At 40.1% G+C, this 13,633-nt stretch overlaps 1 protein-coding gene across 1 annotated transcript in view; it reads right to left on the minus strand.

Moving 5' to 3' along the window:
* The window catches only part of AFG2A (AFG2 AAA ATPase homolog A), a 160,941-nt gene that overhangs the window by 116,681 nt on the left and 30,627 nt on the right, over positions 1 to 13,633 (minus strand). The window contains 2 exon segments of the mRNA XM_030270346.4: positions 7,421 to 7,500; positions 7,879 to 7,932. Coding sequence (XP_030126206.4) covers positions 7,421 to 7,500; positions 7,879 to 7,932 — 134 coding nt within the window.

Raw genomic sequence — 13,633 nt, forward strand, 5'->3', positions numbered from 1 at the left:
AAACTGTAGGTGTGGAAATGCAGGAAATCTTCACACAGTCAACATTTTGAGAGCTGTTAACATCACAGCAACTGTGAGGCTGCAAAAGCAGGAGGAAGTCTAGGAGGACCCCACTCCTGCACAGCTGACCCTACCTTAGGCAGAACTGTGAGATCAGAGGCAGACCTCAGGAGAAGTATCCAGGATAAATTACTGCAGATGGATTAATCCCCACATAGCTGAAATCTATAATGCACGTTTTGTGACAAGGGAGTCCAAGCCCAACCTCTTTCTCAAAACATCCTATCAGGCAAGATTTCCACATGGATAAAACCTGGCGTTATTATTTTTCCCCCCCAGACAAAAGAATCACAACCATAAGCAAAAAGTATAGGTTTTAAAAATACTTGTGGATGCAGTATCATCTCAAATAACCCTTTAACTGAAATTTCTGGAAATCATTTCATATCAAAACAAATGTAAAACTCATTGACATGACATAATGCTCGGTATCAAAAATAATTGAACAGGTTGAAGTAGACCCTGCTGGCAGGACTCTCCACCTCTCCATGACCTACAGAGGTAAAAGGTTCCTGAAATACAGAAGCGCCCTGCCAGCAGACTCCCACATGAGAGCTGCCTCACTCGCACAGCCCGAAGGATTTTTATTGAGCCTGACATTTGTGTGGGGGCTGTGCAGGGGGAACCTGTCAGCAAGGAGCACCTGCCAAGCCCAGCTTTTCCATCCGGCTGCCGCGATCGTAATTGACTGTCACACTCTTTTATTGCTCTCCCTCACAAACTCAGGTGAAACACGCCTTTGAAAAATGAAAACTCATCTACTCCAATAGCATTACCAGAAAGACAATAACTGCAGGATGGTTTCAGATACAAAATTTTGTTCAAAACTTCCATCACCGGGGCATTTTGTCCAGCAGAATGGACACTGCCATGCCAGTCAGGAAAAGCAGGTTTGTCCAATATTAAAACACTGGGCCAAACTCACTTCTGTGAATGTTATATCATGTGAATGGTACAACTTCAACGATCATTATTCAGACCACTACAGATACTACAGGCTTGATGTTGTTAAAAAGCCTAAGAACAACATACAGCATGCAAATCTTTTACAGTATCACTTAACACTTCACTATTCATCAAAAAAAAAAAAAACAAAAACAAACCCCAAAACACTCTAGTACAAAAGCCCCTTCAGTGCTCAGAAAAGAAACATTCTCCATGGAAGTGAATTTTCCTGCCTGTGTGATCAGGAAAACCCTGCAAGAAGATGATCCTAAACCCTTCCCTCCATCAGCACCTTACAATTAGATGCTGTTGGATCCTGTATGCACCTGTATCAACTACCACCCACTGTATTGTTTTATATCTTCCCTGTCTTCTCAAGCACAAAATTCAAATACCACAGAAGACAGCTATCCAGAGGAAACCCGGGCAAAGTGCTAAAATGATGTTTTGCCAATGGTCAATTCACCAATTAAATGCAGTTCCAAGTAATTTGGCTTGCAAGGCATTAGAAGAGCACAGAAAAATAAAAGAACTCAAAGTACTCCTTGAGTGGTCTCCAGCTTGCAAGCAAGCTTTCCTAAAAATATGATAACCTTTGTGGAAATAGGAAACAGTGCTCAGCTGTCTGCAGGTGACTTTGAAACAAATGGCCTGCAGGCAGCTGCAGACACATCCTAATTATCCTTCACAGTTGTGTAAGCAGCCTCTTCCACTTGCCTAAATTTCTCATTATTGCCGCTTCCAAAAGTTAATGAGGTAGGCCCAGAAAAATTAAACACAGTGAAAGGAGAGAAAAGGAGGAAAGGAGCCAGCTTGAGAAAGCCTGTTGATTCCAAACCTTTCTTCCAGAGGGCTTTCCCCAAGCACATATCCAAATGCTTGAGTGCCTAGGTGGTGATCCATCACCCATTTCCATTGCTTGCAGCTAATTCCAGATGCACATCCATGAAAGACTGGCATGAGCCCACACTTGCAGCTTGCCCTCGCACTGCTTGGCTGACCCAGGAAGGATGCTAATATCATGAGTTCTATTCTGCTACACTGATGTTGCCTTGAAAAAAAGCAATTAAACAAAATAAAAAACCAACTGCAAACCAAGCACACACCTGATGAACAGTTAATTTCCCACCTCCCTTCATTCTTTTTTTCTCAGCATTTCTCCTCTGTGCATTCCTGGAAGTTAATCAAGTTTAAATCTGTAATCAATCATGTCTACCAGGCAAGCAAGCACAGTTTAAGCTGTAAGTATTTTAGACCTAGAAGTAACTAACTAGACTAGATTTCATTTCATTACAACAATATTTATGTGTAATAGGTTCACTGTTCATAAATTTTAGTCACAATTATGTTCCTCCTGCATATCATTAAAATTATGACTTCAACAAAAGGGTTTATGAATCCAGTCCTGCTTTCACTGATGCTAATGAAATTCTCTATTGACTTCAAATATCCAAATTATAATGTAGGCTGGGAAGTTACAAATTATAGGGATTTGTAAACAAAAAGGAAGAAACACAGATTCAAAACCATGTTGTGATAAAGGATTCTTGATAGCCAAAAGCACTAACAAGATTACTTTAAAATTAAAGGGACTGCAGACACTGTATACACACATGAACTATGAGTAATGCTATTTGTTAAAATTGCTCTTCCAAAACCAATTACAAGCTTTACTGTACAATAAAATTGTTTCAAAATTTTCCTCTTTCACCTCTCCTTGCCAGGCTTAAAATAAAAAGCTGGCACTAGGCATGCAGCTTTTTTCCCCAGACAATATTAGTTTGGACACCAAAATCCAAAACTTTAAAGAATTCATACAGCAGTCACAAAAGTTTTGAAAGCCTTAATTCTTCATCATGTGCAAAAATAGCTCAGCTATTGCAGGAAATCAGCTAATGCCCCCCAGTTCAGGGACACCAGTGCCAACAGGGGCCAGAAACACAATGTTCTTTTAGCTGAACAAGAATTGGGTCGCTCATAACAGTTATGGCAGGGGGAAACTCCCTATCTTCCAGGTATACTTTGTTCACATTCTTCTGTCTTTGGATGAGAAATATTAGAGGGACAATACTTCCTCCAGCTTCAGTACTGCTAATTTACCCTGTGCAAGGTGGATTTCTGCCAAGAACCTCTCTCTTTTGCTGCATCCCCTCAGAATTCAGCCCGTGTGTTTCATTACTGGGTGCAACACACTGACCTTCAATGACAGACACTGTCCATTGCACCAGGGAATTTGCACAGGCACTAAAATACAATGACAAGTTCAAGTGTAGGGGATAAATAAATATGAGATAAAATACCCCAGAAAGAGATCTTGGTTTAAAAAGAGATTTATCACTATCCCTGTTCAAGGCAGAGGTGGTACATTACCAGAGAGAAGCTGCTGTTCCTCATAGGTTCTTCTAAAATCCTGAGAGTCTCAGAACTTGAGACTCTTGGAAAGATTTTAATATCTAAAGTGAAAACAGTGTGTCTTTCAGTGGTCCTGTCATGCTGTGGTTTCAGGTGATTGGTACCAAAGTTCCTTCACTTTGTCAGTTCTATCCTCACTCTGAAAAGGTTAGTAATATTCATCTACCAACTTTTGGCCTCCACAAGTCAAAGGCAAGGTACTGATTTTGTCCCTTGTCCTTTTTTTTTCCTTCCCCATGGAAAATAGAATTTATCAGTGCCTTTTACAGCAGTCTGCAGCATTTCCCATCCTACATTAGAGAGACTTGCAGTTAAAGGGGAAATGCTTTGCTTTTGAAAAACAAGAAAAGGATGTCTCTTGCTGAAAAATCCTAAAAATCCTACTTATATAAACAATGTCCCATTTCCAAAGCATGGTGATTTCTGAAATTCAGCAAACAGACTGTCTGCGCTGCATTTACACAGACCCACGTTCATTCATCACTTTCAAGTCTAATTACCAAACCATTTCCCTCTTGGCAACCCCTAATGGCCAGAAGAATTAGGTTTTACATGGTCAGGATGCTGAGGGTAACAAATACCCATAACTCTCTGCAGCTGTGTAATTTATAGTCTCCCAAGCTTTGTGGAGGCATGGGATTACTTCAAGGCAAACTTTGCTGCTCACACACTGCATTATCTAGCCCAGTCCTGCTTCAGTGCAATCTGTCCTACAAAAAGTCATAACAGTATCTTTCAAAAGTATGGGGAAAGAAAAGAAAAAGTCATAATCTGCTTGTGTAAGCAAATGCTAATTAGAACCACAAAGCAGAGAAAAAGGCTCCGTGCATCTCATGGTTCACCTCTCCTGATGCATGATGACTGAAGAAGTTTTTCCTTTCTCAAATTTCTCCTCTTCAAACCTCACTGTGACACCTGTAACTTTCTACCATCTTTTCTGCTGCAGGTTTATCATTGTTTTTAGAAACAGTCATGGTGAATGCCTCCCTTTTTCTCTACAGTCAGGCCACTGAGCCACTAATTTTTCATTTTAAGTTCTCTCTAAACTTACTCTAACATCTCAACATAAATTAGAAAGAAATGGAAAAATTCTCCATGAGCATTAGAAGCTCAGAGTAACAGAACAAAATGCAGAAGTGAACACAGCTCAAAGTATCTTTATGTCTTCACTACCATACCAGAAACTCAAGACCAGTCAGAATCATCCTCTTGACTTCTTGCATCAAGGATAATCAGATTTTTATCTCAAGCAATTGCTCCTTACATTGAACTATTTTTCTTCAGAGCTGCAGGATTATATTTTCATAAACTGTCTTTAAAACTGGTATGCATCCAGTCCACATTCTTAATTACTTGATTAATAGGTATCAGCGTGTCAACTACTTGCAAAATAGAGAGGGTGTGGACAGACAAGAAAAAAATCCAGGAGGTTAGTTCATATTGATAAAACACATGGAACTTCTAAGCAGGCTGGATAAGAAATAATCTTTTCCAAATAAAACATTTTGACAATGAACAATGTCAATTACTATAATTTTTGCTGACTTCAAAGTATTGCTAGCTCTAACTAATAAACATACACAAATAGATTTTGTAAAACAAAACTGCTACACAAGACAGTTACATTAGTTAGCGTGTTAGATGTATTACAATTATGGAATGAATTATGGCTTGGGAATGTGTAATAAATAAAGACTGTGGCATAACTGAGTGCAGCCACAGTGTTTGCACAACGGTATGTACAGTGACAGAATCCACTACCTGATGCAAAGGAGATGTTATTATGAATGGCCCAAACAAGAAAATTCCTTAGCTTCCTTTACCTACCTCTACTCTCATTTAATTACAAAATCTATTAGTTCATATGCCCCTGCTGCTGAGAAGGGATTGTTTAGTGATCTCTACAGAAGGCTGGGAGCAAAACAACCACAAGCTTTAGTCAAATCTAAGTAATAGGTTAATGAATACTTGGCAGGATGCTTTGAAGAACAAAAGCATTAAGTGATTTACTCAAGGTTATTTCACATCTGTATTTCTGATCAGAATTGCACATAAAATTACTCCCACAACTTAACAGTTTCAGAGTCTCTGGATTTCTGAACATGCCCTTGTAGGATCAGGACAGGTTGCCTATCCAGGAGATATGGACTGTGGCACATCCTGCACAAAGCCCTCAGCATCCTATCAAGGATTTAAACCATGAGGATTTAAACTCTCACAAAGCTGTATCACAGAGTGTTCTTCGCTGCCAAGGCAAAGAAAACTAATTCAGCCAACAGAGGGAATGGGGAGACAATATAAACAGGTGTTTCCTTGAAAACTTCAGCACAGTCAGTAATAGTACAGGAAATGGATCTCCAGAGGCCACAAATCGTTAGCATCTCTAGTGCATTTGCAAATTCCTACTGTGCAAAGTCAGCCTGTAAAAAAGGGCCATTGCTAATAAGTGCCTTGTCTGGTTTCCTACACCATTTCATTTCAGATGAATTTTATGAGAACTCTGCTACATATTTTACCTCCCATCTGGTTCAGATTTGACAATGAAATATTTGTGTGTCCCACCCTGTTCTTTTTAAAGCTCCAAAACCAGATGTCTCCAGCACAACACAACTGCAGCAGGTCACACCACATTCTTCAGCAAGCTGTGCCGGGCCTACTACCCCCCACAGACAGACCCAGGTAAGGTAAAACCAGGTTGTTTACTCTCTAAAAAAGCAAACAAACATACAAACTCACCACCTCCAGGGCACTGTGTGAAAGACTGTTTAAAATGTATTATGGCTTAACCTTCCAAGAGGTTTAATCTTGATGAAGTGCTGGTTCTGGAAGCTAAACACATTAACAACTGCAGCGGGGGATGATATTTTTTCCCCTCCACTGGCTTGATTCAGGCAAACAATTTTGCAATTTCTCTGTTGCTTCAGTGCATAGCTCTTCTAGGAAGCTCACAAATTTCACAGCTGCATACATTGTACATGAGAAGGACTCAGAGGAAAACATCTTCAATCAAATTTTGCATTTTCAACAGTAAGAATGTTCCTTTCTTGGCAGCTTCACTACATGTGATGCCACCTCCTGTGACACAAATCATTTATTTGTGTCACCAAAACATTAAAATGGCACCTGTTATCCTTCCCTGAAGATAGAAATGCCCTTTTTGTAATAAAAAAGAATCTGCAGAGATGCTGATGGAGCTTTTTCCCCAGAAAAATGTTGAAGTTTTGATGTGCCTTTAAACAGGACAAATGCTTTCTAATGCACCAATTTGGTAGCTTTTCATGCAAAATAAAACAGGATAAAAATATTTACTGCAACAGGAAGTAGCAATGACATTTATAAGGAGGCATCCCCCAAGAAAGTCCATTTACAGAGCCTGTCAAATCTTAAATGCTGTAGTAGAAACTAAAAACTGCAATAACTCTACTTCAGACATGAGGTAAACATCTCTTGGAATCATCACAAAGCAGGATATTAAAAGAAATACTATTAGCTGTTTGCACAATAATCCATTCTTAATGTCACACATGAAAGGACACAATTGTTCCCAAATCTTTTAATGAAGTTTTTCCCAGTCTGGCAAAACACTTAAACATAAGTGTAAATTTAGTATTATGAGTTTTCTCCTTGGAAATTAGTGTTATGTAGCTTATGATCCTATCGTTTGCTTGATGGAGACACCAAATTAGGCCAGGGCAACAACCCTGGGAAAAGAAAGGAGTTAAGTTACTGGAAATAAAAGGTAAAGCCACAGAAAAGAGTCAAAGAGTATGAGAACCAGTAGATTCATTCCTGCTAATGAGATGAGAAAGGAGGAACTCCATCAGCTTACCTGTTTATGCCAAGTTAAATAGGCTTGAGTAAAAGACACATATTACCCTTCTGTATAAAGAATGAAGATATTTAATACAATAATTCTAGAAAGGTAAATAAATTTGTGATTGTACAGTGTAAGAATAGTTTATCAGGAAATAATGTCTGTTGTTTTTGTAACATGATTACTTACTTTCCCCTTTCTACTGCCAAGGCATCTATTTCATCAAAGAAAAGAATTGAAGGAGATACTGCTCTGGCTTTCCTGAAGATCTAAAAAAAAACCAACAATGAAATACCCAGTTTTAAGGAAAGAAAGCTGTTTACAGTACACTATCACCCCCTGCACACCTCAAGAGCTACAGAGCTTCACATAACAGACATCAGCCTGTCTTGGCTTGGCTTGTTTTTATTTTAAAGCAGATTTTTTTAAAAACAGTAGCAACAGCTGCCACAGGATCCCAAATTCGACATGTATCACTAGGTCAAGGCAGGAGAAAGCTAAAAATCCCTGCTGCTTCATTTTCATATTTTCTTTGTTAAACTTACAGGAGAAGGAGTTTTTAAGAAAGTTTAATGGTAATCTCAAAGAAGAATTTGAAAGCCAAGGAAGCTTATATCTAACATTATCCACAGCTTGCCCTTTCTCACCTCTCTCACTGCTCGTTCAGACTCACCAACGTATTTATTCATCAACTCAGGCCCCTGAAAAATAGGAAATTAAAAAGCATGATACATTTGTATGCAAAATGATTGAGACAACCTGCCAGCACTACACTATGTTATGCTCTGTTACAAAAAATTCTGAGATTTTGTTATTTGTAAGCCTTATGGGTGCATTTTTACTTACCCTCTACCTGAAGCAAGCTCTCTCCATTTATTTTAGTACCTATGCATGTTGGTTAGTCCTCTCAACCTGACACTTTCTCAGTACCTTCATGAGAAATGGAATTAACCATAAAAACAAACACTGAAGTTCTTAAAAGTGCTCAACAACAGCACCAAGAGGCTGCAAATCAGCCAGAAGGACAAACCACAGTAAAGCATTTCCTTGCACTCTCAACCTGCATCCTGCCCAGCCAAGCACCACAGCACTGACTGTGTGACTAATTTTTAACAGCACTTCTTTGAACTCTATAGGTGAAGCAAGAAGCTCCACAGCAGCACACCTGAAACCCATCCCTTGCAAGGGAGCTGTTCAGCATCTGAGCTCATGCACATTCCTGCTCCTCTGCTGAGGCTGCCAAGCAGGATTATGAGTGCCAGATGCTGTGATGCCTGTTTATCCTCTCAGCCCTGTCCACCAGGAACAGACTGGAGACCACAGGGTCAGCATTCCAGTCTTGAACAAGTACTTACAATTATAAAAAGTAAAACAATGGCTAATTCTCAGAGTATTTTCTGTTCTGCTGTATCTGTAGGATAGGCCGCTTAAATAATGCTTCCTAATGGGCCTCAGCTTCTTCTGGGATTGGTAAGGACTCATTGACTTCAGCCTGGTTTGCATCAACACTGACCTGCAGCCACAAACAATGATCATTATCTGCTGCCCGAAAAGAGCCAGTGGCTCCAATCTATTTTCCAGGCAACAACAGGTGTCCTTGTAATTTCCCCAGAAGAAACAACATCCTTCACATCCAGAAAGCTGAACCACCTCCTCCCAGCAGTGGGTGCCTTCAGGTAACACTAAGCCCAGAGCATAGGGCAGCTTTAACAGCAGGTATGTCACAATTACGAATGTGTGGCAGACACACATTTTTATGCACTGGCAATGACAGAGCCTCTGTTATAAAGCCCGCTTTGAACGGGACCATCTGGACTTTGTTCCCAGGCTGGTGGAACGCAGATTCATCACTCTAAAAATGCAGCACACTGGTTTATGCAGCCTCCCCTCTCCATGCCCATTTTCATTCCTGCAGTAACAGTTAATGCACTGACTTTACCTTGACACTGGAAAACACCTGTACTCATGCAGGGGTAAAAAATATATCCTCTGAAAAGCAAAGCACAAGTTATCTGATACCAGCAAAGCATCCAGACATAGATACCATTTTTATTTATTTCTTTTCAAAGAGTTGACCTTTATCCAAAGGACCAGGCGAATGAATGCAGGAGCCAGACCTAGAGCACCACACAGGCCAAAGCCACCCTGTAAGGTTTGATAGGGCCAGCATTGTGCACCTGAGCTGTAGGAAAGGCAAATTATACAATTAGCATTGTTTTCTTTCAGCAACATCCACCCTTAAAGCAACTGCTGTGGCAGCTGAAGGGTCACCTGGAGGCCTCCAATGACTGCAAAACTGCAGTCTGGTGAGTACCTGCATGGAAACAGAATTATTCAGACACAAAACCGAGGAATGCAGGAAAGACAGAAGGAAAGGCAAGGTGAGGAGAGAAGCACAAAGCCTTTTGCTGCTATTGACACCACCCATGAGGAGCATGCAGCAGTTAGTGAGGGCCAGACTGCAGCTCAGAGGCAGCTCAGAGACAGCCCAGCTGCTCCGGGCCCGCGCTGTTCATCACGCTCAGGGCAGATGAGGAATCCGATAGCACAGCCCTGACAAATCGTTAAAGAACGAGAGCAGAGTCCTCTCCATCCAGCTCTCTGTCACAATGAGAAACCACTGCAGACTTTACCCACAAATACAGATCTCTCTCACCAACTTTTCCTTGGAATCTGTGGACCTTCCCTTTCATGCCCTCATTCCCATAAGTAACCTTTATTCACATCAGTATTCCCATGGAAACCAACATCACATGCATCCATGCCAACAGTGTGTTCCTCTCCTATGATGCAACATGAAACAGCCTGACATTTTCTTTTGTCTCAGCAAAAAAACCCCTTAAAATCAAAACTATTCTATTTGAGCTTTAAGGTACAATATAATTTCAGATGCTTGTAGTTTTATTTTTAATTAAGGATTAAAATATGATAAAGGAAACATCAAAGCAATCAATAAATTTTAAATGTTTCTAAGATAATTATTTTGAATGCAACTTTTTGCTGTAAGCTTCGACATGAAGTTTTTTTCCATTTTGTTCTTTATTAAGCAGCAACTCCAGGTGACAGACCACTACATGTTAATGACCTGTGCCTCTTTGTGCAGAATTTTCATTAAAATTGGTTTGAAAGTCTCCTAGTTCACCCTTCATGAGGGGAATCAGAACTCCATTTGAGTGTCATGGTTTTTACTGCAAGCAGCTCAGAATCCTTATTGTCCATGGCAAGAAAAGAAAAGGCTCTGAAGTAAGACAAAGCACATACAGAAGAGGTGGAATTGCTGTACAATTCAATTATGCAAACACTGAAAACCACAACACAAAAACTAGAAATATTCAAAGCAGCTGGAGGTAGCAAATTAACTGGGTGATCTCTGGTCCCACCTGAGCTGAGTCTTTGCCTTACCCTGTCTGCACTCGTGCTGTCCTTTAGTTCAGATTCATGGCAGCTCTTATTTGAAAAATAAATCTGCCAGACATGCAGTCTGCAGGCCACCACAAAGTCACTTGCTGGCAGCTGATGCAGCTTCTCATTTTCACAAAGCTCACCTTTAGCAGACTTTCTTTGGAGGCCACTGAAGAAATACCAAGAGAGCTTTTTTATTTTGTCTTTCAGTGCTTTTCTAAATGCTTTAAAAAATCAAATGACATGAGCTTGATTTAGCAAGCTGACATTTGTTGAAAGATCATTTCTGGCCAAGAGGTGAGCATATACATTCTTTTTAAAAGCTTTTTATAGCTGTTGATAGACTGACCAAGAGGTGCTAGTAAAAAATAGGCCAGTCTAATGCTGCACAGCTTGGTTCTCATATGCAACAAGTCATCTTCCATACAAGCAGACAAGAAGAAATAAAACCTGTTTCTTGTGGTCATTTGCACCGGGACTCCAAAACCAGCAAAAGATTTGGAGCAGAAAATTGGCAGAAGCAGTTGTAGCTTATCCATGCATATAAGCATTTGTGAGCTAGAGTCCAGACTGACAGTAAAAAATCCGCCAATTCAGGCTCACTGGATACTGCTGAAGTTTCTTTATTCAGCCTCAAAGTAGAGAGAGTTTCCAGGCATGCTCTGCTTAAAGACTATTCCATCCCCACTTACAAGACATATTCCCGTGTATCATGAAACCTTCTACTTGCTTATGGTCTGGATTGGATGAATTTTAATTTCTTTTTAATTTTAATAAAAAACTAAAATTTCTTGCATTTAAAATATTATCAGAATCAACTTTTGAAAGATTAACTGCACAAAACATAAAACCCCTGTATACGTACAGCAACACCAGATAAGCTTGTGCATACATGGTTTAACCAAAGTTCTCAAAGCATTTTTAAATTTCAAGAGGGACATCTGCTATCCTTGAAGTTAAAGAGTATCAGTCATTTTTCTGAGCAGGGCTTAAGACCACTTGCAGATTTTTTCCATCACTTGGGTGATGGAAATTTAGTCAGTCACTTCTCTTACATGTTTTTTTTTTTTTTTTCCACTCTTTTGACAATCAGGCAAGTTATGCACTTAGGCTTTCTGAGTCACATGGGCACAGCTCCAGATGTCTCCAGCACACAGCTCAGTCTAGACTCTTCAGAAATACCCTGATAACCTCACATACAGGTTCTGGGCTCTTACACAGACCATTAAACTGTTAGGCACTGAGTACAATTCCTGCGTCCTAAAAATCCAACTAGAGGGTTTCTATCTCATCCAATAGGTTACTACTCTAGATTATTACTACAAGATAATGAACAATTCCTTCTTCGCCATATTCAAAGCAGAAATGATCAGACATTAAAGTATCAGTCATAATTAATATTTAATTTCAAATTATGTCTCTAGAAGCTGAGTTCTATATTGTGAATCTCAGAAAAAAAAAAAAAAGAAAAGACAGAGGTGCCAAAATGATTTTTCAACCATTCACACTGTGTTCCTAGGGCAATGTTCACTGCCCACAGTCACACTGGCATCTGAGTTAGACATTCACATTAACTGACTTGGGCAGACAGCCATTCACCTCTCAGGTGCCATGTGCTAGTTTCTCTTAAGACTTCAGAAGAAGCTTAGACATCCAGCTCAGAGGAGCAAAGTTTGATCCCACCCCACCAATACACCCTTCATACAGTTAAAACCAGCATGTTTTTTTAATTATTTTCAGTTTTGACACTGAAGAGTCATGGAAGACTGAAGATAGAGTAACGGAATCACAGAATAGCCTGGGTAGAAGAATTCTTAAAGGTCATTCAGGCCCAGCCTCCCTGCCATGGGCAGGACACCTTACACCAGACCATGTTCCTCAGAGCCTCATACAACATTACCCTGGGATGGGTAATCCACAACTTCTTTGGGCAACTGCCTCACCATGCTCACAGTAAACAATTTTCCTAATCTATCTAATCTAAATCTATTCTGTTCCATTTAAAAACCATTCTTCCTTATCCTGTCACTACATGTTCATGGAAAAAAGTCTTTCTCCATCTTTCTTGTAGGCTCTGTTTAGGTTTAGGAAGACCACAATTAAGTCACTCCTAAGCCTTCTCTTCTCCAGATTGAACAATCTCAATTCTCTCAGCCTTATGCTCTATTCTAACAACACTGAAAAGACTCAGAAATTAGTTATTGAGTCCTTTGGCACTGTAATCTCCATGGCAAAATGCTATTACATCCCTCCCACAGTCCAACCAAAGCAGCACATGACTCAGGGCGGCTGCAGGGAAGCGAGTTAACAAGATAAACACTGAAACTTCCTTTATTTTAATGGTAAGGCTCTTTCTAAGGCAGAGGTTGTACGTGTGTGATTTGGTAATTGGTTACGCTGCATAGAAAAATATTTGCTCAGAAAACGCATTCTATTTGCTTGTTAAGAATAAAGCCTGCTTCTTCTCTTTCAGGGCTGCTTAAAGATTTAATCTGCATCACTCCCAGCTTCTCAGCACATGGAAACCCCAGGCTGAGAACCATGCACCATTTTAATCACTTCTTCTCTTTCTGCCCCACATTCCAGAGAACCTTAAAAACTTGTTGACACCTGTCTGGGGTTTGAAAAACTTCAGTTTCAGCAGGTGCTTGTGGGCTCCAAAGTATTCAAGGGAGCAAACTGGCAAAACCCTGTTATCCCCAATCCCTGCAGTGGAGTTGTTACAAGCAGAATGGTCAGATTGCCTTATAATATCCAACTTTTTTTATCACCTTGCCTCAGACTCCACTTGTTTGCCATTTGCCTTGACCAGCAAACTCCAATGACAGCCTTCTGAGGCTTCCTTACACAAGATAGAAGCCAGGATTTGCACTGCAGAATGAACTGACTGGAAACATTGAATTACACTCACTGCATGCACCAGTGCATTCAGAGTGCCTCTGGCATCATCAGGGAAGGATCAATGCAGGATCAAAAATCACACAGCAAAACCACACAAAA

This window comes from Taeniopygia guttata, chromosome 4 (assembly GCF_048771995.1).
Source record: "Taeniopygia guttata chromosome 4, bTaeGut7.mat, whole genome shotgun sequence".
In the NCBI taxonomy this organism is placed as follows: domain Eukaryota; kingdom Metazoa; phylum Chordata; class Aves; order Passeriformes; family Estrildidae; genus Taeniopygia; species Taeniopygia guttata.